Below are 27849 nucleotides of genomic sequence, written 5' to 3'. Positions count from 1 at the left end.
GGATTGCTGTTTTTATGGCCTGTAGCCCACCTGTGTGCTTGTTTTGGATGACTCTGGTTGGGTCTGATTCAGATATAGGTGTGCACTTAAGAAGCCCTGAGCGTCTAGTTGGCTTTCCTATATCAAATCATTTAACTCGGGCCATAAAGTTTGATAATAATAATAATAACAACATTCGATTTATATAGTGCCCTTCAGGACAACTTAATGCCCACTCAGAGCAGTTTACAAAGTATGCCATTATTATCCCCACAATAATCACCCTGTGAGGTGGGTGGGGCTGAGAGAGCTCTGAGAGAGCTGTGACTGACCCAAGGAAACCCAGCTGGCTTCAAGTGGAGGAGTGGGGAATCAGAACCGGTTCTCCGGATTAGAGTCCTGCTGCTCTTGACCACTACACCAAACTAGCTCTCTTTAGGTTTGTTACTAGGTATAATACCCAAGTAATATTATCAAAGAATCTCTGCTTCCATTCTAAGTCTTTATTATTACAACATAATTATTTAGCATTCTTAATACCAGCTCAATCAATAGAGAAATCATACCATCCATCATAACAACTACAAAGACAATTTAAGGAGAGCGATTACACGAGTCCCAAAAAGTATCTTATCCAAAGATAAGAAGTCACAGGCAGGATCCCGTCCTAGGAAGAAGCTCCCTCTCAGTTCAGCGTGTCATATTTATAGGGTCTCAGAACCTTCTCCTCACAATGGCTGTCCCACTTTAAAGGGGCACTCCTTGGCTAACTTACCATCTCAGAACTCCAAACACCAAACAAGGTTATTAATATTTGAAACATCTTAAAATATATAAAAACAGTTCATTCTTGCTGCCTATCTTAACAAAGGCCATGCAAAATTAGTGATTCTCAGCATTCTCATACATATGAACAGGGCTTTTTTTCAGCTGGAACGTGGTGGAACGGAGTTCCGGAACCTCTTGAAAATGGTCACATGGCTGGTGGCCCCGCCCCCTGATCTCCAGACAGAGGGGAGTTGAGATTGCCCTCTGCGCCGCTCCAGCGGCACGGAGGGCCATCTAAACTCCCCTCTGTCTGGAGATCAGAGGGCGGGGCCACCAGCCATGTGACCATTTTCTCCGAGGGCAACCCACTGAGTTCCACCGCCTCTTTTCCCAGACAAAAAGCCCTGCATATTGGACTTAGCCATGAAGGCTAGAAAGTTGTTCAACCCTCCAGAAGATTGGTTCTGTCTGATAAACAGGATAAAAATGTAATAAGCTCATCCCACCCTCCAAAATGTAATGGCAGGAAACCCAAAGTGGAGAGAACTGAAACATTATGCAACTTAGCACACGGGTGTGGTATGCCAAGGTGCTGAGAACCTTCAGCGTTCCAAGCAAGAGTTCTCCCCCCCACCCAACCCAGTAGGTGACCTTGGTACTCACTGCGGGGCACGACATGGTTGAGAATCGGCTGTGTGCCCCCTACGACGATCCCTACTGCCACGGCAGTAACTGTCTCCACCACGTTGGCAGCCTTGCTGAAATATGGATGGGTTTCTTTGGCATGGCTATACCAGGAGGCACAGAGGTTGTACAGAGCACTGACCAAAGGGAGGCTGGCCACTCGGCTCAGGACATTCTGGAGGAGGGAGACGCAGGGAGCATTAAGAGGCAAGCCAACAGCCTCCTGCCTCGGCACTCAGCACAGGTCCTGCTGCTGGTAGCATTTCCCCCTCCCTCTTCCCCTCTGCTTCTTCGCTGAAGGCTCAGGCTGCTCACTTAGCGGGAGTGTTTGGCATAAGTACGTACAGCGCCTAGCATACAATCAGTGCTTCATTTCATTGTCTGTGTAGAATAGTGACGGGACTACTGCAATGCATCTGCCATAGGGCAGCCCATGAAGATGGGTCAGAGGCTTCGGCTGGCTCGAAATGTGTCTGCTCAGCTGCTAGCAAGCGTGACTTAGAGCAATCACACCTTGCCACTTTTGCTGCTTTTATAAGCTTTATACTGGCTGCTGTCATTTCCAAGCACAGTTCTGTTTGCTGGTGCTGATCTTTAAAGGTGTACATGGCCCGAGACCAGGTTTCCTAAAAGATTACCTTTTCCCTGCCAGCTGGCTGGGATCACCATCAGCCACCTGCTCTGTACACCCCCATATTCCAAGACTAGGTGGATGAGGCCAAGGACAGGGCCTTCCTCGTGGTGGTGCCTTTGCTCTGGAACTCCCTCCCTCCCCACAGAGGCTTGCCTAGTGCTCAGCCATTAACCATCTTGGTGCTGGCAAAAGTCATTTCCATTCTCTCAACCTTTTTTGATGTCCTTCAGGTTGTTGGTTCTCCTTGTTAATGATTTTAAACACTGGAATTCCAAGGTTTATTTCATGCTGTTTTAAAGATATTTATGATTTGCGCCTGCTGTCTTTCAAGTGTTTTAAGGTGGCTGTTTTCATAGTTGCTCCTCTTTTGGATTGAATGTCCTTATTGGTTTTGCAGCAAATTGTTACTTTATCATTTATACTGCAAGCTGCTCAGACTGCAGCAGTCTTAGCCAAGGGGCAACTGGGGCAGTAGAGAGAGGAGAGATAAAAGTATTTTGAAGAAAATCAAGCAAATGGAAGTGGCTGGTGGTGGAGGGCATGTACTCACTGCAGCGTTATGCAAAAACATGAAACCATTATGCAAATAACGCACATTTACATGTACTGCACATGCTGCTGATCTTGGGGCGCAACAAAGACATACCTTAGTCCTGCTGCATGTTGTTACTTGCCAGCTTCTGAGGTTTTTTTTAAAATGCACATTTACTTTATTATATTTTTATCCCAATGTGCTGCCCAAAATTGGATCTCAAGTGACTTCCAGGAATAAAATACAAATAACGAACAGATACAAATGACACGAAAAATCCAAAGAAACCCTGGTCTTGCTTTTTGTTCTTCCTCTGATGGCAGCCGGATTTCACCGTGGAATGCCCACATACTTTCAGACTTATTATTAACAAAAGGGTCTTAGGAAATATGCTTCCCTGGCATATTTCAAAGGAGCACGTGTCCTCTGTCTCCGGTGGGTGGGTCCCCTTATCTCCCACTCAGCATCCCTTACTTCATCCCAAAATCTGGCTGGGGCAGAGAGGAGTACTACTACTTCCTGTGTTTTGGGGCCATATGGTTTCCTTCCATGAGATGATTGCATTGTATGGTATTAAGTATTGCAATTAACAGCTCATAACAGCAACTTTATTGAGGACTGGAAGCACAAAGACAGAAACCAGGCTCAACAGGAGCCAATTTATACGTAAGAAAACCGCACCCCTTTTTAGCAACAACCAATACAAAACAAGTAGTTAGAATCCTTCGTTTGCATAAATCAGATACATAGTAACTTATTTCCAGTAAGGTGATTGGTCTTTATTATACAGATCTGGTTGGCCGTTGCCAGCATGAAACAACCAATAGTAACAAAGGCTTCAGACCCTATGCCAATACATAACATATGGGTTGACCTACCTCATTCATTAGAGCTTCAAGACTATCTCCCTTGTCCCTTGTCACTGGTGGCTGCGTCTGTAATGAGAAAGGGGAGGGGGCAGAGTTTGGGAAGCTGGTTAATATCTGTTAATATCAGGGCTTTTTTCCAGCAGGAACGCGCTGGAACGGAGTTCTGGAACCTCTTGAAAATGGTCACATGACCGGTGGCCCCGCCCCCTGCTCTCCAGACAGAGAGGAGTTTAGATTCCTGTGCTCGGTGGGCAATCTCAACTCCCCTCTGTTTGGAGATCAGGGGGCGGGGCCACCAGCCATGTGACCATCTTCTCCGAGGGCAACTCACTGAGTTCCACCACCTCGTTTCCCAGGAAAAAAGCCCTGGAGGGGATGTACTGTGGATCTGGCTCTTTGGCCCTTTCACAGTCCTTACCCACTCGACAAGCAAAGGACTCTTTAACCTCTTCTTCCCCAGTGTGTTCAGCAGGAGAGGTTTAGGCTGAGCCCTTCTCATGTTAAGCACTTTGCAACAAATTTCTTTGCACAGGCCCATGATCAGCTAACATGTATAAGCTAGGGAGGCCAGTGTGTATAAGCCAAACTAAAGATCTCCCGGAGTTACAAACATTTCTGTACAGGGCTCTTTCATCAGTTCTAGCCCCATAGTGCATCGATTTCTCTCCAGAGTCCTGCACACGCAGTCAAAATACCCCGATTCAGTCTCCAAACTGCTTCCCAGGGTTTTTTTATGTTCTGCACAGAAAAAGACTTTACCTGCGGCAGAATCTATCTTTCCCTGGTTTTCCTGCAGCTTTTCCTCCCGTCCACAGACCCTGATCTTTTTTTCAGCCAAGTCAAACCAGGGGTTTTTTGAAGCACAGAATGCTTTCCTCTGTGTGAGGCCTGGCCCTGCCTTTTGCCCTCCTCTTTATTCCCCTACAGCCTGATTGGTTAAACAGCAACCAATCCGTTTTTTCCCCCTGAACTTAAACAAAAATTAAATAGCAACCTTGCAATGTTGTTGCCTTAAAGAGAACCTTGCAGCTCTGGTGGAGTTGGGGTGGGGGTGGGGGGTGGGACTCTGCAGAGCCATGGCTCCCACTTGCTCTTTTAAAGTTTTTACCTGTGCTTTTTAGTCCATTCTTTTAAAATTTAATTTAATTTATTAGATTTATATTCCACCCTTCCCACGCCAGCAGGCTCAGGGCTGATCACAGTTTGCACGCGCATTTAATACTACATCAGATGATTGATACAGTTTAAAGCTATAAATTATAAAACATCCAAAAATTAAAACAGACAGACAGACAGACAGAGCGGCACGATAAAGTAACTATACATACCCTTTAGTCAGCACCAGAGCATTAGGGAATATTCAACAGATAGAGGATGCTAACAGTGGGGAGGGCACCACCCATGCTTAACCAGACAGGGGGGCTCTGCCTAGCATCAACCATAGGCCTGGCGGAACAGCTCCATCTTACAGGCCCTGCGGAAGGATAACAAGTCCTGCCAGGCCCTGGTCTCATTAGACAGAGCGTTCCACCAGGCTGGGGCCAGGACCGAGAAAGCCCTGGCCCTGGTCGATGCCAGGCGGGCCTCCCTGGGGCCAGGAACCTTCAGAAGATGTTTGCCATTAGAGCGAAGAGTCTTCTGAGGATCATATGGGGAGAGGCGGTCCCACAGATATGCCAGTCCCAGTCCACATAGGGCTTTGAAGGTTAATACCAAAACCTTGAACCTGATTCGGTACTCCACCGGTAACCAGTGCAGCTGACGCAATATCGGCGTTATGTGCGCACACCTTGGTGTTCTGGTGATGCACGCCGCTGCACTCTGCACCAGCTGTAACCGCCGGATCAGGTTCAGGGGAAGCCCAGTGTCGAGCGCGTTACAGTAGTCTGACCTAGAGGTGGCCATTGCCTGGACCACTGTCGTCAAGTCGCATTTAAAGAATAATAAAAAACAGCAATATTGCTATGTTGCAACATTGGTGCCATTAAAAAAGACAAAAAATCTTGTAAGTTTCCTCATCGATCAGCTAACAAACCTGAGGCGTTTGTAAAGCCCACAGCAGAAATGGGGCATTTTTCCAGTGCAGAAATATAAAACAGGCCCCACTGCAGTTCAGCTCCCTCAAAGTGTAGAGTTAAAGAACTGAAGCAGTGTGTGTGTGTGTGTGGGGGGGGGGTCAGAATGGATGGATAAAGCAGGTCTGATCCTTTTGGGCTGAGTATGCAGCAAACTCGACGTCAAGTTCACCATCAGAAGAGGCCAACTAATCTTCAGGCAACAGATCTCAGTTCCCCTGGAGGAAACAGCAGCTTTGGAAGATACTCAGTGGAATCATATCCCTCCGGAGCACCCTCCCCTCCCCAAATTTTGCCTTCCCAGGCTCCAGTCCCAAATCTCAGGAACTTCCTTAGGCGGAGCTGGAAACTCTAGTTTAAGCCAAAAACTCAAAGCCTCTTTTGCTGATGCCTATGAGAAGAAGTGATATTGCGGCCTGACCCGTCTCATCTTACATGGGAGAAAAAATGGCCAAGTTTCTTAACAGAGTTCTGAGGGGCGCATGGCTGTTTGCCACCGAGGGTCACCTGGTGAACCAGGGAGGAAGCCCTTGGTTGAGGGGGTGGGTGGGGGATAGACTCTTTTGGCCGCTCACAGTTTATCCCTAGTGTAGGTCCCTTGGAAACCTTTGAATGAGGATTTCTGTGCAAGAGTTTTGCACAGAAATCTATAATTTTCCATCTCAGATCCTGGGATGTGTGAATTAATATTTATTTATGAATTGACCTCATTTCAGTCCGTTCGAGGCTCACCAGATAGCATAACAGTAACAGCAACAACAACTATAATAATAAAATGATTATAATGGAAGCAGGCACAAAATAACCGGAACCATCTCCAAGATCTGAGGTTAAGAGACAGCAACCCTTTCCTGATTTAAGGGCTGGACCAGGCCGTAAGAGCTGGACCCGAAAAACCTGCTTTTCCCCTCTTTTAGTTTTGCTTTAATTTTGTAATGTCTAGCTTGGTGAAGAGTTCTGGTGAACTCGAAAGCTTGCGTAATTTTTTTTTGGTCCTTTCAGTTGGCCCTACTAAAAGGCATTACACTGAATGTGGGTTCTCCCCTCCAGTTCCTCTAGCTCGGCATTCTGTTCAGCTCTCCAGCCCCACCTCTCAAGATCACACAACTCGGCCATCAGTTTATTTTGTTATCCTGGGGGGGGGAGGCAGGCTATAAATATTTTAATAAATAATGTATTTCTAGTGTTCTAGGGTTTAAAGATATTCTGCCTCTGTACAAGGAGGTTCCCTTTAGCAAATATGGATATGGAGAGAACAGTTCTCCTCTTTCATGAATGTTCCTAGTTGTTTCTGGAAGCTGCATAAGGCAGAGTCCATCTTCTTAGCTGTTGACTCTGGAAAATCTACCAGCCTCTGCTTTGTATCTAATGAACTGATCATAGCAGGAGTTGCCCACACTGCCAGCGGGAGCTTGTTTGGCAACTGGGTTGCATCCCACACATTTTGTGTCATAAGGTCTAAATGCACCCATTTGTTTTAACAGCACTAATCCAATTTTGTTCCACCGGTACTACTGCTTATTCATCTCCCCCACACTCCAGATACTGAAATACCTGGCAGGGCATCTCCCAGAAAAGCCAGTCCGCTGCTCAAGGCATCTTTGTAGGCAAAGGTGGAAGGCAGCCACTAGGGTCAGGGGCTGCTCAGCCGTGGGGGTGGCAGACCCAGCATAATGGGCCTCCATGAGAAGACAGAGAGCCCTTTCACTTCCAGGCAGTGCACAGTGCTATTGAGAGGAGAGTTTAGGTGGGTGGTCTGTAGTTGAACAGCCGGATTGGAGTCCAAAGGGCACCTTAGAGACAAGCAAGGTTTTCAGGGTCTGGGCTTTCGAGAGTCAGAGCTCCCTTCCTCAGACATTCTGAAAATCTTGTTGGTCTCTTAGGTGCCGCTGGACTCCAATCCGGCTGTTCTACTGCGAGGCTCAGAGGAGAGTGTGGAAACCCCCTTCTTAGCTTGAAGCCGTGGCATACTGGTGGAGCATACAGCCAGTCCCAGGTGTCGTGCCCACCATCTCTTCTTTCTTACATTTAATAATTACTAATTATATTAATAATAAACATAATTATTAATAAACAGGAGACTTTTAGCAGCATAACGGCTAATAAGATTTTATTTGAGTAGAAGTTTTTGTAGATTATAGCCCTATGGAATAAAATGTCAGTTTTCAAAGTGCTACAAGACTCCTGTGTGGGCTTTTTGCTACCCCCCTGTGGAATTATAATTCTTTTTTTTTTTTTAAACTTTTTATTTTGCATTTTTATATAACTTTTTTCAAAACTACAAATAACCAAATTAAACAACAGCATAATGGGCAATACATGGAAGAGATGAAAACCTTGATGTTTTAACAAACAGCCAATATTAACATTGAAAACAATACACTGAGTATAAGAAGTCACATTATAGCAAAGAAGCTAAGTGTATGTAAATCTACGTTAGGTAACTGATTGGTATTATGACAATAGGTTAAAAATGGTAGCCATTGTACAAGAAAGCACGATTGATATTGTGGATTATCTAAGCCTTTAAGGTGATCCGCTATTTTTTCCATTATGAAAATGTCCCATAGTTTTCTGAGCCATTGTGATACACTTGGAGTTTTTTCCTGTCTCCAGGTTGAGGCTAAAAGCAATTTTGCCGCAGCAATCAATAAAAATATCAGATTTTTCCTAGTAGATGGGACCGTCTGATCCTCCCAGAGTCCTAGCAGGATTACTTCAGGGCACTTGGGAATTGCATAGTTTGTTATTGTTTTAATTTTTTGTATGATTCGATCCCAGAACAACTGAATTTTAGGACAAGACCACCATAGATGAATATAGTCTCCATTTTGTCCACACTGTTTCCAGCATAGTGGATTCGTTTCATGATTAATGTGGTGGAGAAGAGTGGGAGACAGGTACCACCTCGCCATTATTTTAAAGGATGTCATTCTGATGCTCACTGCTTTAGATTGCAAGCAGTTTCCTGACCAGATGGAAGACCACTGAGCATCAGATAAGATTGTATTACAGTCTCTGCTCCAGTTTGCTTGGTATTTCAATGTGAGCTGATCATTCCTTGAGTTTAAAATAGCATATATTTTAGCTATTAAACCTTTCCTATGAGATTGTGTTAATTTAAGTAAATATTCAAAGTCAGTTAGTTCACGCTTTAATGAGGTTACAAGTGGCTGACTTTCTAGTAGGTGTCTGATTTGGAGGTATTGAAACCATGGGATCGTAGCATTTGTATCCTTTTCTATTTGAGCCTTGTTCAGGATAATCCCATGTTTGGTTATATCAATAATCCTGTTTTGTTTAATTACTTTCCATAATTTAAAAGAATTTAAGTCCATGCCAGGTGGGAACCAATTCTGATCTATAAAAGATGATAATGGCGAGATGGTTGGAGCAAGATGTTGCCTTAACTTGTCCCATATGTCTAAGGTGGTTCTTAGAAAGGGGTTAGTATGAATTTGAGGTGGTCTATTCTTAGGTTCAGCCCATATCACATCCTGTAAGTCGTGTGGGTAGATGTGTGATGATTCAATTTGTGGCCAACCTGAACCTTCTACAGTATTTAATAGTATTACGATGTTTGCTAGTTGGGCAGCTATGTAGTATTGTTTTAAGTCTGGGACTGATAATCCACCTTTCTTAGCAGACCGTTTCATGGTTAAATAGTTTATCCTAGGGCGTTTGCCATCCCATATAAAACTGTTTATAATTTTTTGCCAATGTTGGAAATCTTGATCTGTAAGTTTAATTGGTAGCATGCGGAAATTAAATAAAAATTGTGGGAGAATCATAGATTTTACCAGATTAATCTTTTCTGCCCACGACAACTTCATTTCCGCCCACTCTTTAATTTTGTCTTTTATCTTTTTTTGTAACGGTTTAAAGTTAGCTTCTTTTATATCCAGTAAATCAACTGGTATCTTAATGCCTAAATAAGTCCATTGCTTATGGGTCCATTGATATGTAAAGTTAGAAGCCATCTCTGACCTAATGATTGGAGTTAGGTGAATAGGGTAAATTTCTGATTTGGTTTTATTAATTTTAAGACCTGAAATGTAACCAAAATCATGCAGGGTTTTTTCCAGGGCTGGTAATGAGGTGCATGGCTGTGCAAGGTAAAGGACCATGTCGTCCGCAAACAGGGAAATTTTATAAACGCGTTTTCCAATAGTGATGCCACTAATGGCGTCGTTTTGCCGTATAGCCTCAGCCAGAGGTTCTATGGATAAGGCAAATAATAATGGGGAAAGCGGGCATCCCTGTCTGGTTCCTCTTGTGAGCTCAAAGTCTTTTGATTTCAATCCATTGAGTTTTATTTGGGCCTTAGGAGAAGCATATAATAGTTTGATAATCTGAATAAAAGAATGGCCAAATCCCATCCTAGAGAGCAATCTTATTAAATAATTTGTTTCTAAGCTGTCAAAGGCTTTTTCAGCATCTAATGAGAGCAGGATCGACTCTATTTGATTGGTTTTACAGTGATTGATAATGTTTAGAGTTTTTCTTACATTATCTGTAATACTCCTGTTTGGTATGAAGCCAGTTTGATCAGATTGTATGTAATGACTTATGATTTTATTCAGACGATTAGCCAGTACTGCTGTAAATATCTTTGCGTCCTGATTTAGTAATGATATGGGACGGTAAGAAGATGGGAGGGTGGCATCCTTCCCTGGCTTAGGGATTACAATAATTGTAGCTTCATACCATGTTTTTGGGAAGTTGCCTTTTAAAAGGATTGCATTGCAAGTTTGGCGAAGGGGTTCTGTCAGAATGTGTATAAACTTTTTATAAAATTTGGCAGGGAAGCCATCTCTGCCGGGAGTTTTATTTAGTTTGAGATTTTTGATGACTTCAGTGATTTCCTGAGAGGAGATCGGTAGATCTAGGGAAGCTTTATGCTCTGGAGTAATTTGTTTCAAGGTTGTAAGAGAGCTTAGGAAGTCCTCAATACCAGATGGTGTTGGATTCTTTGATTTATATAAAGTAGAATAAAAGTCACGAAATATATCTAGGATTTCCTTATTATTGGAAGTGTGAGATTTACCATTTCTTTTAATTAAAGAAATTTGGTTGGAAGAGGATTTCTTTTTAACTTTCCAAGCTAGGAGGCGTAACGTTTTAGGGGTTTTGTGCCAGTACCTCTGTTTTAAAAACAGTAGATTCTTTTGTATGGAAGATGTCTCAAGTGCCTCCAGCTTTTTCCTTTCTAAAGTCAATTGATTATAGTCTTTCTTATTGCAGTATTTTTTGTGTTTGTTTTCAAGAGCATGGATTTTGGATATAATTTCTGATCTAGTCTTCTCTCTCTCTTTTTTATAGAATGAGGCTAATGATATGATTTTACCTCTGACTACAGCCTTCATGGCTTCCCAAATTATTGCTTGAGAGACTTCACCTTCTGTATTCTCTTTGAAATAATTTTCCAGTTCTAATTCAATTTCTTTTTTAATTGTTGGGTGTAATAAAAGAGATTTGTTCAGTATCCAGTGAGTGTCTTGTTTTATTTTTTCCGGAAAGGTCAAAAAACAGTCTACCCAGGCATGGTCCGTCCAGATTTTACTGCCTATGGTGGAAGAGATTATATTATGATAAATTTTGGGGGAAGCCAATATGTAATCTATTCTAGTATGGATTTGATGACGGGCAGAAAAATAGGTAAAGTCTTTCTCTAGGCCGTGCTGTGAGCGCCACACATCCTTAAACTCAAATTTGTCAAATAGTAAATTGAGGTTTGATCGATTTACTTTGTTTCTCTGACGTACCCTGTTGTTTTGGGATCGATCCAGGTTTGAATCTGCTATGCAGTTAAAATCCCCCCCTGCCAAAATTTCACCATCCGCATACAACCTTAAATTAGATAGAGTTTCATGAAGAAATTCAATTTGCTTGTCATTTGGAGCGTAAATAGATGCCAAGGTTATTTTTGTTTCTTCCAGAACCCCTTTGACAAAAATAAAGCGTCCCCTAGGATCTATTTTTGAGTCTTCACATTGGAATCTAACATTCTTTGAGATTAAGATTGCAACACCCCTGGCACTGGATGAGCCTGGGGCTTGAAAGTGCACATTGAAACGATTAGACTTTAATACCTGAGGCATTTCTTTCCTATAATGGGTTTCTTGCAAAAACAGTATGTCTACCCCTTGCTTCACTAAAGCTGTAGTAACACGTTTAAGTTTTATAGGATTGTTTAATCCTCTGCAATTTAGAGTAATAATTTTGATTCTATCTGTCATTAGTTATATGTTAAATAGAATGATATAACGGACAGATAAAACTCTGTGAGCATGAGGAAATAAGGCATCCTCTGAGTCTTTGATAACCTATTTTCAGCTACTCTGTATGGTTCCTCCAATATTGCATAATATATGTTGTCAAACAGAACTGTAACATTAATACAATAACCCCATCCCACCCCCTTGAACAAAAACAAAACACCAGTTAACATAATACTGCTCCTTCGTGTGAAGGAGCAATCTCTCCAGAGGCACAGGTCTAAACTGCCTGTGTTAACACAAATAAGGAGAATGGTTAGGTTCTCCCCTTTTCTGGAGGATCCTATACAACTGGGAACTAAAATGAGTACCAGGTTTAGCCCCCCTCCCCCCCCCCCCGACTGAAGAAGTAGAAAAGAGATGAGGACTACAGTTACAGAAAGGTCTGAAGCTACAGATAGAGAAGAAGAAGAAATGTTAGGGGCAAGAACAATATTGACAGACAGAAACGCTAGAGAAAAACTCTAAGAAATGATGGTTGCTTGCATGCATTTTCTCCCTCAGGCAGTTGTTTTCATCGGTATCGTGGCCCATCCCGTCATAGTGGAGGATTTCTGTGCGACAGTAGAGCTTTTGTTCAGATCCGGTGAGGATAAGTTCAGTTCCTTAAGAAGAGATGTGCCAGATAACAGATCCGTTGCTTGAAGAGTTCTTCCCTGATGTACTACTTGGAGTTTAGAGGAGGCCACCCATTTGTATCTGATGTTTGCGCTGTTTAGTTGAGTGGTTATGGGTTTAAGCTCTCTTCTCTGCAAAAGGGTTTCGCTTGACAAGTCCTGGAAAACTTGAATTCTCTGCCCTTGAAAAAGGAAAAAGCCTCTTTTTCTAGCCTCTTGAAGGATTTTCTCTTTAGTACGTGAGTCCATAAACGTAACAATAATATCTCTGTTAGTGTTTTTTCTTAAGTTGCGGAGGGAGCCCATCCTATACGCAGCTACAATATTTGGTGCCACACCGTCTTCCAATTGTAGTTCCTGAGCCAGCCATCCTGAAAGGAAGACTATTAACTCAGTTGAGCCTTCTTCTGATTCTGAGAATCCGCGAAATTTTAAATTATTTGATTTCCATTTATTTTCCAGGTCCATGATTTTATTTCTCATCCAGCTCTCGCTAGCCTGCAGAGTGCGTGTTTCTTTTTGCAAGGACAAGCTAAGCTCTAAAGCAGAGTCTGCAGTGCGAGTTACTTGCTGGAGAGACTCAGATATTGCAGTCAATTGATCCTTCATAGGTTTCAGAAGTCTCTCCATTCTATTGGCAATTTTATCTTCCAGTTGATCTATTTTAATACTTAGGTTTGTTTCTTGTACCTGGGTTTCTGTGTCAGTTATTTCCTCAGCAATGACGGAGGCCATTTTGGCTGTAGAGTGGGGTTCAGCTGCAGCGCTGTTTCTGTGCTCTCCCGCCGAAAAAAAGGTTTTTACTGATTGTGAAATCGGCTCTGAAGATTTATTTTTATTTCCTCCTGTCTTGCCCATAGTTGTAGCTTGTTAGGATCACTTTAAGGAGCTAATAATTCAGTCGGGGGAAGGGAAGATCCAGGAGCCTGAAACTCACGCGTCTAGCATACACGCTGACGCCCCGCCCCCTCCGAATTATAATTCTTAATATATCTGTTATTCAGCAGTAACTAAAATGTTTTAGAATCGATAGTATTATGAATTGTTCCTTACCCATTTTATAAAACTAATGTAGGCAATTCATAACACCAGCTCTCATAGACAGCGGGTTTGGATCCAGTGATGTGTGAACAGAAACGAAAACGTACTAGGCATAGTTGTGTTTGCACAAGCAGTATCACTAGGGCTGTGGCAACACAATGTGCTTTCATCTAATTTTGGATGAAATAAAAATATGCATATGGAGCAATGGAATGTCCAACCAAAAGTTGGCATGATTCCTGTAATTTGGTTTTGAAATTGTGTTGGAAGGAATACCTCGCGCTACGTATTGGGCACATGGAAAAGGTAATGGAGATGGAGAAGTTTTCACATTGCAAGCTAAAAGCAAGAAATAATTTCATGAATCCATGCACCCAAGGACTGTTGCTCATGTTAAAAATTTTCTGTGGGATCCAACGAGGATGATATTTTTAATCTCAGGGATTATCATCACCGCTTCAGAAGAAACATCTTATGGATCTGTATTTTATGTGTGTTTATAGCTCACTGACTACTTGTTATTATGCTGGACTAACAAAAGTTTTTTTTTAAGTTGTTACATAAAGAATAATCAGGGCTTTTTTTCAGCTGGAATGTGGTGGAAAAGCGTTCTAGCACCTCTTGAAAATGGTCACATGGCCAGTGGCCCCACCCTAACTCCCCTCTGTCTGGAGATCAGGAGGCGGAGCCACCGGCCATGTGACCCTTTTCGCCAAGGGCAATTTAAACTTTTAAAAACTCCCCCCCTTGTTCTAGCTGACCCAAAGTAACGTCATTGTGCAGTCCTGAGTTCCACCACTGAGTTCCACCGCCTCTTTTCCCAGAAAACAAGCCCTGAGAATAATTATTTATTTTAATTAAAAAACACACACAAAGCTAGCATTGCAAGCCAGTGTGGTGCAGTGATTAAAGCTGTGGCTGAAGATCTGGGTTCAAATCCCTGCTCCAACATAAAGCTGTCTGGGTGACTTTTGGCCAGTCCCTGCTGCCCAGTCGAACCCACCTGATAAGGCAGTTGTGAGAATAAAACAGAGGAAGAGAGAACACGAGAGAAGAGTCTACACTTAGGCTTCGATCACTTACCCTGTGTATTTGATGAAGGAAACCAAGGCCCATAATGTGTTGCAAGGTAGAGCAGGGCTGGGCAGACCTCGCCTACGTATCTTGGAGAGTCACCGCCAGTCCAGCTCAATAACCATTGCACCACATTGTCCCTGCTCCATGTATGGAAATGTGTGGTTCTTACCCTCACTGGGCAACTCTCACCTTCTCTTTGAAGCTTGGTCTCTGCCTCCCCATTTGACATTTGGCAACCACGGCTCTGCAAGAGGCCTCCTTCTTGTGTAACTCAACCACATGATGAGATTTTGTCGTCAGCATGGGAAAGGTGGGTGGATGGAAAGTGCCAGGTGGAGGCAGGCGGGCCCTGCCTGCGCAACGTCTGACCCATGGCAGTGTCTGGGCACCCCACCCATGCCACAGTCTCACTGTGCTCCGGTTTATAGAATGGCCAAAAAGAGCGAGAATGGGCGATTAGATCTCATTCTGCTGGTCAGGTAAAGTGATGATGAAGACGGCCATCCCAGCGCTTTGCAGCACTCACAGCAAGGCTCAGTGATTGAGATCCCCCCAATTTACTCTGCCATAACTAGTCCAGTACTGATTTAAAAGTCAGGAAGGTGATGGTTTATTTGGTTAATGATATATTTTCTCCACAATAGCAGTACTCCAAAGGGGCAAAAGCATCTGCCGTGTGTGAAATTGCTGGCTGCACACTCGCTGTGTGGCACATTAGCGTTCATTTGTGTGCATTGATCTGCATGCTCATGAGAAGACAGGCAGCTCTTCCCTTTCCCTTTCAGAGATTTGCTTTCTAGAGACCCCAGAGAGGGACCTAGAATTTGTAGAATGGCAGTGTGGTCATAGTGTAAGGCTAGGCTTTGGGAGGCCCGTGTTCAAATCCCCACTCTGCCATGAAGCTGGCTGGGTGGCCGCAGGCCGTCACTCTCTCTCAGCCTCACCTAACTGATAGGTGCAGAGGAGTTAGCCGTGTTAGTCTGTAGTAGCAAAAACAAAAAGAGCCCAGTAGCACCTTTAAGACTAACCAACTTTATTGTAGTATAAGCTTTCGAGAGCCACAGTTCTCTTCATCAGATGCATCATCTGACAAAGAGAGCTGTGGTTCTCGAAAGCTTATGCTGCAACAAAGTCGGTTAGTCTTAAAGGTGCTACTGGGCTCTTTTTGTTTTTGCTGATAGGGTTGTTGTGAGCCTAAAATGGAGGGAGAACACAGGCTGCCCTGAGCTCCTTGGAGGAAGTGGGGAATAAACACGGACTTCAGGGGTTGTTCTCTAGTGACCCATTTTGACAGCATTTTAAGAAGGCAAAGACAAACATGGCCACCCTGACTGACTGAGGGCAAGGGTCCGTCACCAGCACCGCCAGTGAGGCACACAAAAAAGGCATGGCTTTGGGGAGATGCACCCCAGATTTGTGGGCATTCAGAAGGAAAAAAGAGGCCACCATGAACGGGTGAGAAGTTTTAGTCACACATTTATGTCTTGTGATTGTACTGCATTCTATTTTGCTTTACACTCGGTGTAAGCTATAGAAACAGAGGGCGGCTGGATGTTCAAAGAAACGCATGAATCTAAAACAGTAGTAGAGATGAAAGAAAGTTACAATGGAAATGTCATTGCATTTGTGATCAAAGAGTCACCCCCTCCCTCAAATGTTAGGCCCTGTTGAAAATTATTAAATGTATTGCCATCAGTATGCATGACATGTGATGAAGGAAGGCACACAAAGAACATTTTAACAGCGGAAGAGCCTGGCTTAATCAGAGATCAACGTGCTATCATGGTTCGGGCATCGAATCAGGACATAGAAGTTTGGGTGCAAATCCCTGCTCTCTCGTGAAGCTCGCTGAGTCACCTTGGACCGGTCGCTCTCTTTCAACCTAATTTACTTCACAGGGCTACTGGGAGAATAGAATGGTAAAGGGAATAATAACATTATAATAATAGTATTAGATTTATATACCGCCCTTCAGAATGACTTAACATCCACTCAAGAGGAAGACTATGTATACTCTGCTGAGCTTCTGGGAGGAAGACCAGAATAAAAAATATGATAGGCCTCTTCAATCACTTTGTCTCCAACAAATGGCCAGCCAGTTGGTCCAACGGGAAGCCCAGATGAACTTGTCTTCTTTGACTCCAGCACTGGTGCTAGAGATCCTGGACTCTGAACAGTGAGTTTTTAAGAAGTTGCTATAGCTAATAGGCCAATCCAGTAGTGGCCACCCAGTGGAAATCTCATGAGCAAAAGGCAAGAGCCCCCCCCCTTCTTTGCTGCCCACCTCTCAGCACCCAGAGGTAGACTGGCCCTGAACATGGTGGCCCCATTTAGCTATCCTGTCTACCTGGCGCTGATAGTCTATAAAGCCATCAAGTATCTCTTGTAGCAGCATAATTTAAATCATTTTCCCACTAGGAAACAAATGCTCTTTCCCCCTTTTCAACCCATATCTGTTGACAGCCTTGACCTGTGGCCTTCTGAGCAAGGTGGAAATTGATATTCACAGGTAGGCAGGCAGGTTTCTGGCCAGCTGAAAGGCAATTCTCAAGCATCTTCGTTTCATACTTTCAGTTCTTGGTTTGATAATTTTTAATTTGCATTTTAAAATTGTGCTTGCAATAACAATATTGTTCTGCTTGGAACTCTTACGGTTCAGTCTTAAGCAGATGTGGAGCTTTCTAGGTCCACTGAAGTCAGTGGGACGAGTGTAAGCCTGCTCGGGAGGGCTCCGTTCCGAAAACCCGAGGAAGCGTTAGGCTTCTAGCCTGAGTGGTCAGACATGTCCCTGTGATTGAGCCAAAGAGACTAACAAGAACAATGACAAAGTTAACTTCCCCTAGATGAAAATACTTGGTTTGTTTAGCAGAACACCTGATGCTGAGCCTGAGACCAAAATATCAGATGGGTAAGAAAATGCGCAACGTCATTGTTGGGCACCCCTGGCACCTTTTTTGGAATATTTGAAGTCAACTGACAAAAATCAAACCAGTGCCCAAACCCTAATTTGGAGTCCTGAATTCAGCTGAGGAGTCCCAAGAAAGAGCTTCCTGAATGATCAAGAAGTCAATGAACCACCGGGCTGGCAGAGAATCTTCCCTGCACATCGGTGTTCTTTGTGTCCAGAGTCAAAGGACCAGCCGGCCACTTCTCTGCCTAAGAGAGCAAGACAGCCTGCAACAGCAGGAAGCAGGTTAGCAGTGCCTGAGGGCCAAGCTACACGTGACGAATGACACCTGACCGGCAAGTGAACAGACTCACGTGTGTTCCTCCCTGTAGTTGATCACGTAGTGATCGAGTGGAGCGCAAGTGAACAGGGAGGAATACACGCGTGAGTCTGTTCACTTGCCGTTCAAGTGTCATTCGTCACTTGTAGCTTGGCCCTGAGTCTCTGGTTTAAATCCTGCCTTTGTCACACAGTGGACAGGGCCTGCTTCAGGACACTTCCATCTGCAATGCCACTCTTAGGACTTTGTAATTTAAAAAAACCCAGTTTTTGCAGAAAGGGGGCTGCCTGATGAGTCCTGAGCACAATTTAAGAGGCAAAACACGCAGAGAGGGGTTGGGAGTCAGTTGACGGAACAGGAGGAAGACAGGTATCTGGTCTGCTCAAGCACCTAAGAGCTTCTTGGAAGAGGAGATTGGGGTTGGGAAATATTTCCCAGTATTCTTCATGGTCCCTCAACTTGTGCAGATAGTAATGCTGTACAGGGTTTTCAACTACCGCTCTAAACACTGAATAACACAATAAAAACTCTTCTTCTTATTCTTACTACCGTAAACAAGTTGAGTCATCTCTGTGTTCGCTCTGGAATCAGGAGGATAATGACAGCCTGCAATAATGGGAGTCGGCTGTAAAGATCGGAACGCAAAGATACCTTCCAAAGTCGTGGGTATCACCTGTCCTCCCACCTGGGGAGTTGTGCCAGGCAGCAATTCCAGAATGTGTGTGTCATTTTCTCTTCTGGCCCTATTTGGTTGTGGTACGCATTACTGTGTCCCACTTTTCCTTTCGGTGAGACTTTTGAGGATCACTTTAATTTTTGTTAGCATGCACACCTGTGTGTTAAATTGCCTAAAAATCCCAGCTCTCCCTACATAGGGTCTCCAGAAGTTAAATTTCTAAGTGTGGGCTGGGACTGGTTTGCAGACAAAATCTTCCTAGAGCTGCTTATGGTAATGATAATTAAATATTCAAAAAAGGCAGTGCCAGGCACTGTACATAAATGAAAATGAGACATAGTCCTTGATCTCAAGCTTACCAATGAAAAATGAACAAAACACCAGGGAATTGGAGGGGCAGGCAGAGGAGGGAGATCTGGTTGGCAAAGCCAGAACCAGAACAGAACAAGGCATCAATTCCCAGCTAGGGTTGGCCTCTCCAGCTAGGATGCAGTGTTGCAATGCAGCATTGGGAATGCCAGCACATTGGCCCTTGCGTACACCTGGAGCAATTAAAACAGATCTACTTCTGATGTACCCCAAGACAAGTTCTGTAGACTTACCTTCACTCATCCTTCCCTTCCCTTTCTCCTTCTCCTCACAATCCTTCCTTGAGATCCAGAAGAACCTTCAGTGCAAATTTTACTTTGCCTACCTTCTAATATACGCAGCTGTCAAACATGTGATGGGAGGAAGCTTGGCCAAGAAGCCTCCAATCACAGAGCACTGCATGGGCGGCCTGTTGCAATCCTTAGGAATGGTAACCTGTCATTCCGCAGGCCTGGCTACCTGCCACACCGGGGATTATCTGCTACCTGGAACAAGGCGAGAGGGCTCCCACTGGTTACCAGCAGGGGGAGCCCATGCCCACACATAATAGGACCAGGAGCGGGTTTCAACCCAGAGTCTGACCAATGTCTGAGAACCAAGCTACAAGTGACGCCTGACACAGGTTGGACACTTGTCAGCTTCCCTCAAGTTTTGATGGGAAATGTAGGCGTCCTGCTTTTACAGCTTGGCTCTCCATTACAGCTGCAAGACCAGGCCCCCCAAATGAGCAAATATACTCAGGCATGCTTGGTTGTCAAGAGTGAGGGTTATTATTATTTATAATAATGATAAATAATTTCTTTAGGCAGTACCTCTAACAATCATAGCCCTTGGCAGACTAGAAGATAACCGATCCCTGCCTGGAGGATCATACGATCTGAAACCGGATATAAAAGAGGCAGCAAAAGGAAGCGAGATGAGCTGAGGAAGGGGAATGGACTCGTTACAGTTGACTGGGCTTGACTGACACTGCCTCACACAGGCACCCTCCTGACAAGCCATCAGTGTCGCGTTTCATCAAGCCTTAGATTCCCAGCTTTTAAAAATGTGCAACCAAATACCATATATGCTGTTCCAGGAACAAAAACGTGCAGTTCGGAATGTGCAGTTTCACGCAGATAAAACATTTGTATTGTGCTATCTTGAATTTGCAAGGGTGTTTTTATAGGTAACATTTCACTGAGCAGCACTCTCGCTCATGCAGGTATGTATTTCTTTATATACAATATCCTCTGGGGAAAAACTATGAATGTTTGGTTACGAAGGATGGGGGGCAAGCTGCCCTCTGCCCTGCTCGCTGAGATCCACAGCTTCACTCCGTATGATGATGGGAATCCGAGCCGTAATGGTGGTCATGCAGGGAAAGTAGACCGTCCCCGTCAGCTCATACCCGACGTCCATGATGTCCTCGGACTTGTGAGAGCTGGTGACAAGCATGACCTTGGGCAGCAAGAGGGTGCTGTGGATCTTAGTGTCTACACAGGACCCAGCTTCAAGGTGTGACTCCAAGCGCAGCAAGTCATTGCGCTCTTCCAAAGTGCGCAGCTCGGCCCTCAGGTTGAAGCCCTTGTATAGTACAACTGAATGGAGGATGAAGACCGCTTTCTTGATGGATTTGCCTGTCCGGTTGGTGATCTCAGTGGTGAAGGTGATGTTGTCCCCGGGCGCAAAGATGTTCTTGCACAGAGAGATGCGTAAAGTGATGGGGGCGCTCTTGAGGCAGCAACTGTAATGCAGGAGCTTCTCCTCTTCTACTACCAAAGGGTACTGGAAGGAGGTGGAAGGGGCGAGAGAGGGTTTAAGAGACAGCAGGACTTCAGGCATGCCGTTGGCCCATCCGTCCAAATCCCAGAACACGACACTCTTCCACCCCAAATTCTTTTGGGCTCTCACAGCTTGTGCTTCTGTGTCAGTCACAATCAGGATGTGTCTCCTGACTGCAAACGTTCAGCAGCCAGGGCAATTCTGCTGCATTTCTGCACTGGGAACAACTGGATGATCTGATTGCACCCAATTCAGAGACACAGCAAAAACGGCCAATTCGTGGAGAAGGCTGACAGGAAAGAGAACAAGCCAGAGCGATGAATCACACAGAGGTACAGCGGGCAGCCTCTTGAGGTTCTTTTTGTGACAGGACTCTCGTGGCTGACAAGAGAGGTGGGAGTTATTGGTTGCTCCTGGTTGCCACTGGCACTGACTAGCAAGTCAGAAAGACTTGCTAAATTAAAAACTAAACATCATATTAAACAAAACAGCAGATAATTATGCAGATTGTAAACTCTCAAGGGTTTAGCCAAAACTGTGTTATGGAAAAGACAGGTTAGGAAGGGGGGATTGGAAGGAAAGGAGAGAAACAGACAGAACTGCAGAGTGGGCGGGAGGCCTTGGCTTCATCTGCTGCTGTTTGAGTAATTAATAAACGCAATTCTATATTCTGATACTTTCCTCTGTTAATATACTGCTGGACTCTTTCTTGCAGAAGAATTTAGAGGCAATAGAGCTAAGGTTTCCAACCTTTAGGTGGTGGCTGCAAACCTCCCAGAATTACAACTGAACTCCAGGCCAGAGAGATCCGTTGCCCTGAAGAAAATGGCTGTTTGGGGAGGTGGGCTTGATGGCATTATACACTGCTGTGGTCACTCCCTTTCCCATACCCTGCCCATCACAGGCCCTGGGAATTTCCCAGTCTGGAGCTGGCAACCCTAGAGTGGGCCATCCCTGTTCAGGCTGCAATTGACTCACAAAACCCCTACAAGCGGAAAACTAGCACTGTAGGGCCGGGGGAGGCTAGGTTAGAACTTTATGGCCTACTACTTTTAGGGGCTTTTCCATATGGAGGAATAAAAACAGTATTTCTCAGTCTGAAGTCAGGTCACCCACTCTATTGCATGAGGATTCTGCTTACTTACCAGGCACGGAGTTCTGAGCCTTCTAAATTCTCTTTGGAACTCCTGTCCAATCCGGCCTTTTTGTAGCTTCTGGAATTTTAGAAGATGGCGGCCACAAAGGTGCGCACCGCAGAGCACGGAGCCCTTGCATCCAAGCCTTTCACGTTTGTCCTTGCTCAGAAAGGAAACACTTACCTCAGATTCGATGGTGTCTTGGAGGCAGACAGAGGTCCCTTGCACCTGCAAGTATTTCTTTTGCTTGGCCAGGATGAGCTCACGGGTGGCACAAATGGCTTGCAGGAAGTAACAGATGCGCCCGACCTGACTGGTGAAGGTGGAGGGGATTCTTGGAGGCAGGACGAAGCTGAAGTTAAAGGTGTGGGTGCCTGGATCTAGCCAGTTCCCTGCAGGCCAAAAAGACATTCTGCTCACTTCCCCCACACTTTCGGAGGCCTGGAGCTCTGCAAGCATAAGCCGCTGAGGAAACCTCCTCTCAAGGATTCAGGTACCAGCTGTGCTTGTAAATATTCTGAACTGGTCGTCGGAAACAGAGCTGGCGTTCCCGTGGTCCAGGGCGGGGTGTGGAGCCTGGGGGGTATGGGCAGAATGAAGTCGGAGCCTGACGGATTTTAGTGCACTGCGGCTTGCACACCTCGGAAAGTGGGGCAACGAGACAGCATTTAAACACACCTTCAGACACACTGTCAACAAAACACCTGATGCAAAAGAGGTCAGATATACAGATCAAATGTCTGAGGACAGCCAAATAACCTTCCCACCTTACTGGGGCCTCCTGGTTATCGTGTAGCCCTTCAAAGATAGGGAATTTCAAAATGGAGACACTCCTGTGTATGTGCCTAAGGCACTGATTCCCACGCCACCTATCATTATACACTCCTTTGCTTCCTCTGTGTCTTGTAATAGAAAGGTGTATTTGAAGAACACCGAGCTTCTACAATATGTTATCGAGAGCTGAACAGCTGCATGTAAAGTGGCAGGCTGCGCATATATAATGTCCGTGCCCAGGTATTTATAGAATAAAGACAATTCCTTCCTAGAGAATCTAGAGATGATTTCTTCCCTTATACTAGAGATTTATATAACAGTAATAACAATAACAACAATAATAATGGTGACCAGGGCTTTTTTTCTGGGAAAAGAGGTGGTGGAACTCATTGGGTTGCCCTCTGTGAAAATGGCCACATGGCTGGTGGCCCCGCCCCCTGATCTCCAGACGGAGGGGAGTTGAGATTGCCCTCTGCGCCTCTCAGTGGCGCGGAGGGCAATCTAAACTCCCCTCCGTCTGGAGATCAGTGGGCGGGGCCACCAGCCATGTGGCCATTTTCAAGAGGTTCCGGAACTCCGTTCCCCCGCATTCCCCCTGAAAAAAAGCCCTGATGGTGACAATGTTTCCCAAAGGGTACGCCGTGCTATGATTTGCAACCGAAGCAGAGTTTTGTGGGAACTTAAAGGCTGACAGATTTGTGGCCATGTGATAAGCTTTCAGTGTCTCTGAATGATGAACACCACATTCAAAGGTGCCACCACAGTAATCTTTGTTAATGATCATCAGCATTATAATTATTATTTCTTAAACATCCAGAAACCAAAGGCACTGCCTAATTTAGGATATAAACAGTGAGAGGGCCCAGCCTGCAAAGTTCATAAGGCCACCTTGGCAAAGAAGAGATCTGAGCCAGAACTTTCCGATTGTCCCCTCATCCTGTTTCATCAGCTGTACCTGATGAACTGCAGATGAAATCTGGGGTCTTCTGTATGCAAAAGCAGGCATTTTCTTCCCTAAAACAACATTGTCGAAAAGAGGTGTGTGTGTGTGTGGGGGGGGGGCAAGGTCACCCACTAAGCTTCCATGGCAGGGTGGAGACTCAAACCTAGGCCTCCCAGATCTGAGACTAACACTCTAACCACTACTACATACTAACTCTCTTAATATTATGTAATAATACTAAATACTAATCAAATGCTAAAATACCCTAAATTCCTTTTCCCTAAAACTATTTGATCAGAGATGCTTAAAAAATCCAGTCAGAATAATCCAAAGCCCGGCTCAGATTTCCAGGTCAGGAGCGTGCCCGTGGGGAATGCCCCTGTTGTGCGCTGGCCTGGGGTGTTTTTTGTCTCCTGGGCCTATTCCTTGGGGCCTTTTCTCCCTGCCAGCCAGGTGAGTGGTGGAGGAGGGCAGAGGCTGGGAACGGGAGATTGGCGGCCCTAGAGACAACCCAAAAGGTTCCTTCTTCCTACTCATGGAGGACAGCATTCATCCTGTGGGAATTTCTCCTGAGCAGGCATACTGAAATCAACCACACATGCAAAAGAAATTTGACTGTCGGGTCCTGGAGTCAGGCATCTGTTGATTTGCTGTAAGGAGCCCAATAAACAGAAAAGCTGTTCATCCCTAGGCAGAAGGTGCCTCATGGTCCAGATCTGCCCATTTCTCCTTCTGCTGTCCTGAACGGCATGCAAGGCCCCCCTTACTTTGGGCTGTGCGTAACAGAGACGTCAGCCCAGAAGTTTCAGATCTGCCTGGAAGCCCTTCCCTCCACTGGATGGTTACCTACCTGCAGGTGGAGCCTGGCGTTCTCCCCGAATTATAACTGATCTCCAGACTACAGAGATCAGTTCCTCTGCAGAAAATGGCAGTTCAGGGGGCGTAGACCATAGATGCTTAAGGGCCAAGCTAGACGTGCAGGTTTTTAAAGAGTTGGGCAGTTAAAAAGAGCCCAAAGGGCCTCAGAATGCAGTCACCTGCATGGAGTGTGCCATGTTTGTTTTCCTCCCAGAGGAGAAGACAGAGTCACTTGCCAGAAGTGTAAGCTGGTCAGAGTTTTGGAAGAAAAGGTTCATTGCCTGGAGGAGAGGATCACCACCCTTCAGGAGATCAAGGAGGGAAAGGATTTTATTGACAACAGCCTGGGGGCTCCGCACAGCCAAGAAGAGGAAAGTCAAGGAGGAGGGGAAAAAGCCGATCTCCCTTCTGAGCCTCCTCTCAGATCTACAGTACAAACCCGAAGGCGTCAACGAAGAAGATGCTCTGGTCCACTTGAGCTCAAGAATCGCTTTGAAGTGCTAGAGATGGTGACAGAGGTGACAGTGGAAGGAGAACTGCAAAGATCTGGAAGAGGGACTGCAGAAGACATGGGGCCACATGGAAGTGGAAAAAAACGGAAGGTGGTAGTCGTCGGGGACTCCTTGCTCAGGGGTATGGAACGCCATGTCTCTGGGCCAGATCCCCTATTCCGAGAGATGTGTTGCTTGCCGGGGGCCAGAATTCAGGATATTACCGACCGGCTGCCGAAACTCATCAAGCCTGCTGATAAGTACCTGTTTGTGCTGATTCATGTGGGAATGAACAACACGGCTTTGAATACTGTTGCCTATGTGGGGGAAGGAGGGGCTTCCCCCCCCCAAGCTGTTTCCCTGTGTCCCAATAGCACGGGGGGGGGGAGGTTCCTTATTTTTACTGCTCCATGTGCACAAAATACTCCATGTGGAGTGAAAACGGAAGAAAACAACAACCCTCCTATGCTATTTTGACACAGGAAACAGCTTGAGCCCCCCCCCCGGCCCAGCGGAGGCATTCTGAGGCCCTTTGGGGTCTCCTTTCTTTTTTAACAGCCCTTCCCCAAAGCTGCTGTGCAGCTGCAGGGAACTCGAGTTGGGTCCGGGGAAAACAAACGCAGCTCTTTAAAAACCTGCATTGCCTCTTGACCTGAAGTGAAATCACTCCCTAGTTCCCCCACGCCACAGACCACCCTCTCGAATTCTCCCAAATTCCCAGGATGGAGTTGCCAACCTATTCTAGTGTCACCTTGTGCTCAGTGAAGGAATGGGCACTCAGTCCATGCTCACAGACACACGTACTATGATCACTGCTTCTTGTGCTGCAGTGTTAAGGGTGAACCCAATTTCATAGCTGGGTGTGTTGTCTTGGAGCTGCATGCCCCCTCCCCCCCCACATACTTTACCATAACACTCCCAGCAAAGTGGACCCCTCCTTTCTCACCTTCAATATCAAACGTTTTCTTCTTGTGGACATAATCAGCTCGGTTAACACAGCTCAAGTCCTGGCTATAATCCCTATTCACATGGGCTTCTTCCGTCCACTCTAGGTAGCCTCTTCCAATTAACTCAACCTTCACCAGAGGGTTGATGAGTGTGCTGTGGAGGCTCAGGACCACCTGCCCGTCCACCTCTGAGCCAGAAACATACACGTCCCTCGGCACCACCAGCTCAATGGACTTCACCACTGACATGGGTGGGCGAAGAGATAGAGGCTGATTCCCTCTCTAGCCTTGGAATCCCGTGCAAGGTTGCAGTTGGTGTGCACTTTGGGTGATGTCAGAAGATTTGTGACATCACAGTGTAAAAGAGATGGGTAACGGGGGTCAGCAGGGTGAGAAGGGGGCAAAGGAAATCCAGGGCTCCCACCGTGCCACTACAGAAATAAATGATATAAGAAGGAAGGTGTCTTGACATAAGCAAGCCCTGGAACAAGTATGAGAATTTATAACACCTTTCCAGAATTTGGTCAGCCGTCTTCAAGCAGTATGCAATGAGAATTATGTCCCATTAAATTAAGTTAATGAAATCAATTAAATAATTAAGAGGTGCCTGCTTACAGGAGCACTCATCTGAGAAGGAGGCTACGTAATACGCCTCTGCAGGATATACCACGCTAGTCTGGCTTCCTTCCTTGGCAAGGCAGGTACTTTCTGTTATGGGTCACCCCAGTGTGGGCTGGCAACTCCAGACTGGATTGGATCGGATCATGCAAAGCAGAGAGGGGGCAGAGAAAAAAGACTGCCTATTGTTGTGTGTCTGCACAAGGTTTTCCCCAAAGCTGGCCTCTTCCCAGTCAGGAACTGTGGATCGGGCTGATTTCCACCCAGGAGGCACGGCTCGTGGGCTTCTGTACTCAGTTCTGGATACACCTCAGTTGTTGCCCTCTGCCCAGGTCGAAGAAGTCTAGGTTACAAGGTCCAACAGGAATAAGGAAGAGGTCATTAGGAAGTTATTAGGGTAATAATATTAAAAGTGCCTCCTAGGCCACAGCAAAGGCCTGCTGCAGTTTCCAGTAGTGGCCAAGCCAACCAGGGAATACAAACAACAGCCCTTTGCTGCTGTGCGCCGCTGGAGGTTCTCTGAGGCAAGCCAGGCTCTCCCTGGGGGTCTGACACAAGAAACAGCCACTCCGTTCCTTATCACCAGAAAGCTTTATTTTAACGTGTGTGGCCTCTGGGAGTCTCCTAGCACAGAACAAATCACTTCAGAACAATTTATACCTTTTACACAGAAAAGGAGCAAGAACAAGGGACCAAGAGAACCACTACGCAGAGCTGGCTGCCATGTGGCAGAGATTTCCATAACTTGATTCTTTTTCTTTTTGTGCTTTAGGTTTTTAATCAACGTTTCTGTTGCTTTAGTCCCTGGGAGATAAATTCAAATACTCTGGCTATGGTTGTCAACAGCCTGGAGAAAAAAAACATCCTGCACCCTTAAGAGAGGCTTGATAGGATGGTATTTACCCGTTGATGTTATTTAACTCCATGTTGTGAAATGTTTCCGCTGCCTATTTTCACGCAATAAGCCCCTGTTAAAGGGAGAATTTTTCTCCAGGCTGCTGGCAACCCTGCCGCGGTCACTTCTTATAACAAACTCTGGAGTCAGCTCTATCCCCATACCTGCTTGAGCAGCAATACTGCTCCATAGCCGACCACTGCTGCACCACCCAGAACTCGTGTACCAGCACACTGTCCAATGTGGCATGTACTGCCATGTGCTCGCTAAATCCACTGCCACGTGTCCTTTTTGCTGGAGGTGCCTGTGTTTAGAATCAATGTAAAGATGATCAGAATGCTCTCCAAGACCCTCTAAACTCAAAAGCGGGTGCTCAAAAGCGGGATACATTCAAAATGTATCCCTTCCCTTCTTTTAAATAAGAGGGATTATATGACTAATTTTAACATTATTGTTAGGTGACATTTCACGAATCCAGAGGTGCAACTCCTCTTTCAAGAGTATCCAAAAGGTTTTACTGGGAAACAAATTTTCTATCAAAACCAGTGACGATTAGTGATCCTTGCAGAAAGGTTTGTTTTCTTTCAGGTATGAAGC

At 45.3% G+C, this 27849-nt stretch overlaps 3 protein-coding genes and 1 long non-coding RNA gene across 7 annotated transcripts in view; 2 read left to right on the top strand and 2 right to left on the bottom strand.

Moving 5' to 3' along the window:
- The window catches only part of LOC129330874 (lysine-specific demethylase 4B-like), an 81118-nt gene extending 70092 nt beyond the window's left edge, over positions 1–11026 (top strand). For 3 of the 4 annotated variants that reach the window (XR_008597081.1, XM_054981122.1, XM_054981120.1), the window contains one exon: positions 10864–11026. Coding sequence is in view for 2 of the 4 variants with exons in the window: in XM_054981122.1 (XP_054837097.1) it covers positions 10864–10929 (66 nt within the window). In the remaining 2 variants the exon portion in view is untranslated. Of the gene's footprint in view, positions 1–7424; positions 8813–10863 lie in introns of those variants that run through there. The other variant, XM_054981119.1, reaches the window with a different exon arrangement.
- LOC129330868 (E3 ubiquitin-protein ligase UHRF1-like) overlaps positions 1–27849 on the top strand; it is an 87201-nt gene that overhangs the window by 9053 nt on the left and 50299 nt on the right. The window lies entirely within an intron of this gene.
- LOC129330877 (uncharacterized) lies at positions 1525–19318 on the bottom strand. Its single transcript, XR_008597083.1, has 3 exons — positions 19060–19318; positions 3476–3532; positions 1525–1606 (listed from the first exon to the last, which is right to left on the bottom strand). It is a non-coding gene; the product is annotated as an uncharacterized LOC129330877 (long non-coding RNA).
- Positions 20084–25988, bottom strand: LOC129329852 (arrestin domain-containing protein 5-like). Its single transcript, XM_054979560.1, has 3 exons — positions 25739–25988; positions 21910–22118; positions 20084–20593 (listed from the first exon to the last, which is right to left on the bottom strand). The coding sequence occupies exons 1-3, from the start codon at positions 25986–25988 to the stop codon at positions 20084–20086; spliced, it is 969 nt and encodes a 322-aa protein (XP_054835535.1).

Source organism: Eublepharis macularius, chromosome 5 (genome assembly GCF_028583425.1).
Source record: "Eublepharis macularius isolate TG4126 chromosome 5, MPM_Emac_v1.0, whole genome shotgun sequence".
Lineage (NCBI taxonomy): Eukaryota > Metazoa > Chordata > Lepidosauria > Squamata > Eublepharidae > Eublepharis > Eublepharis macularius.
Note: the sequence above shows the minus strand (reverse complement) of the source record. Positions and strands in the feature narration are given on the sequence as shown.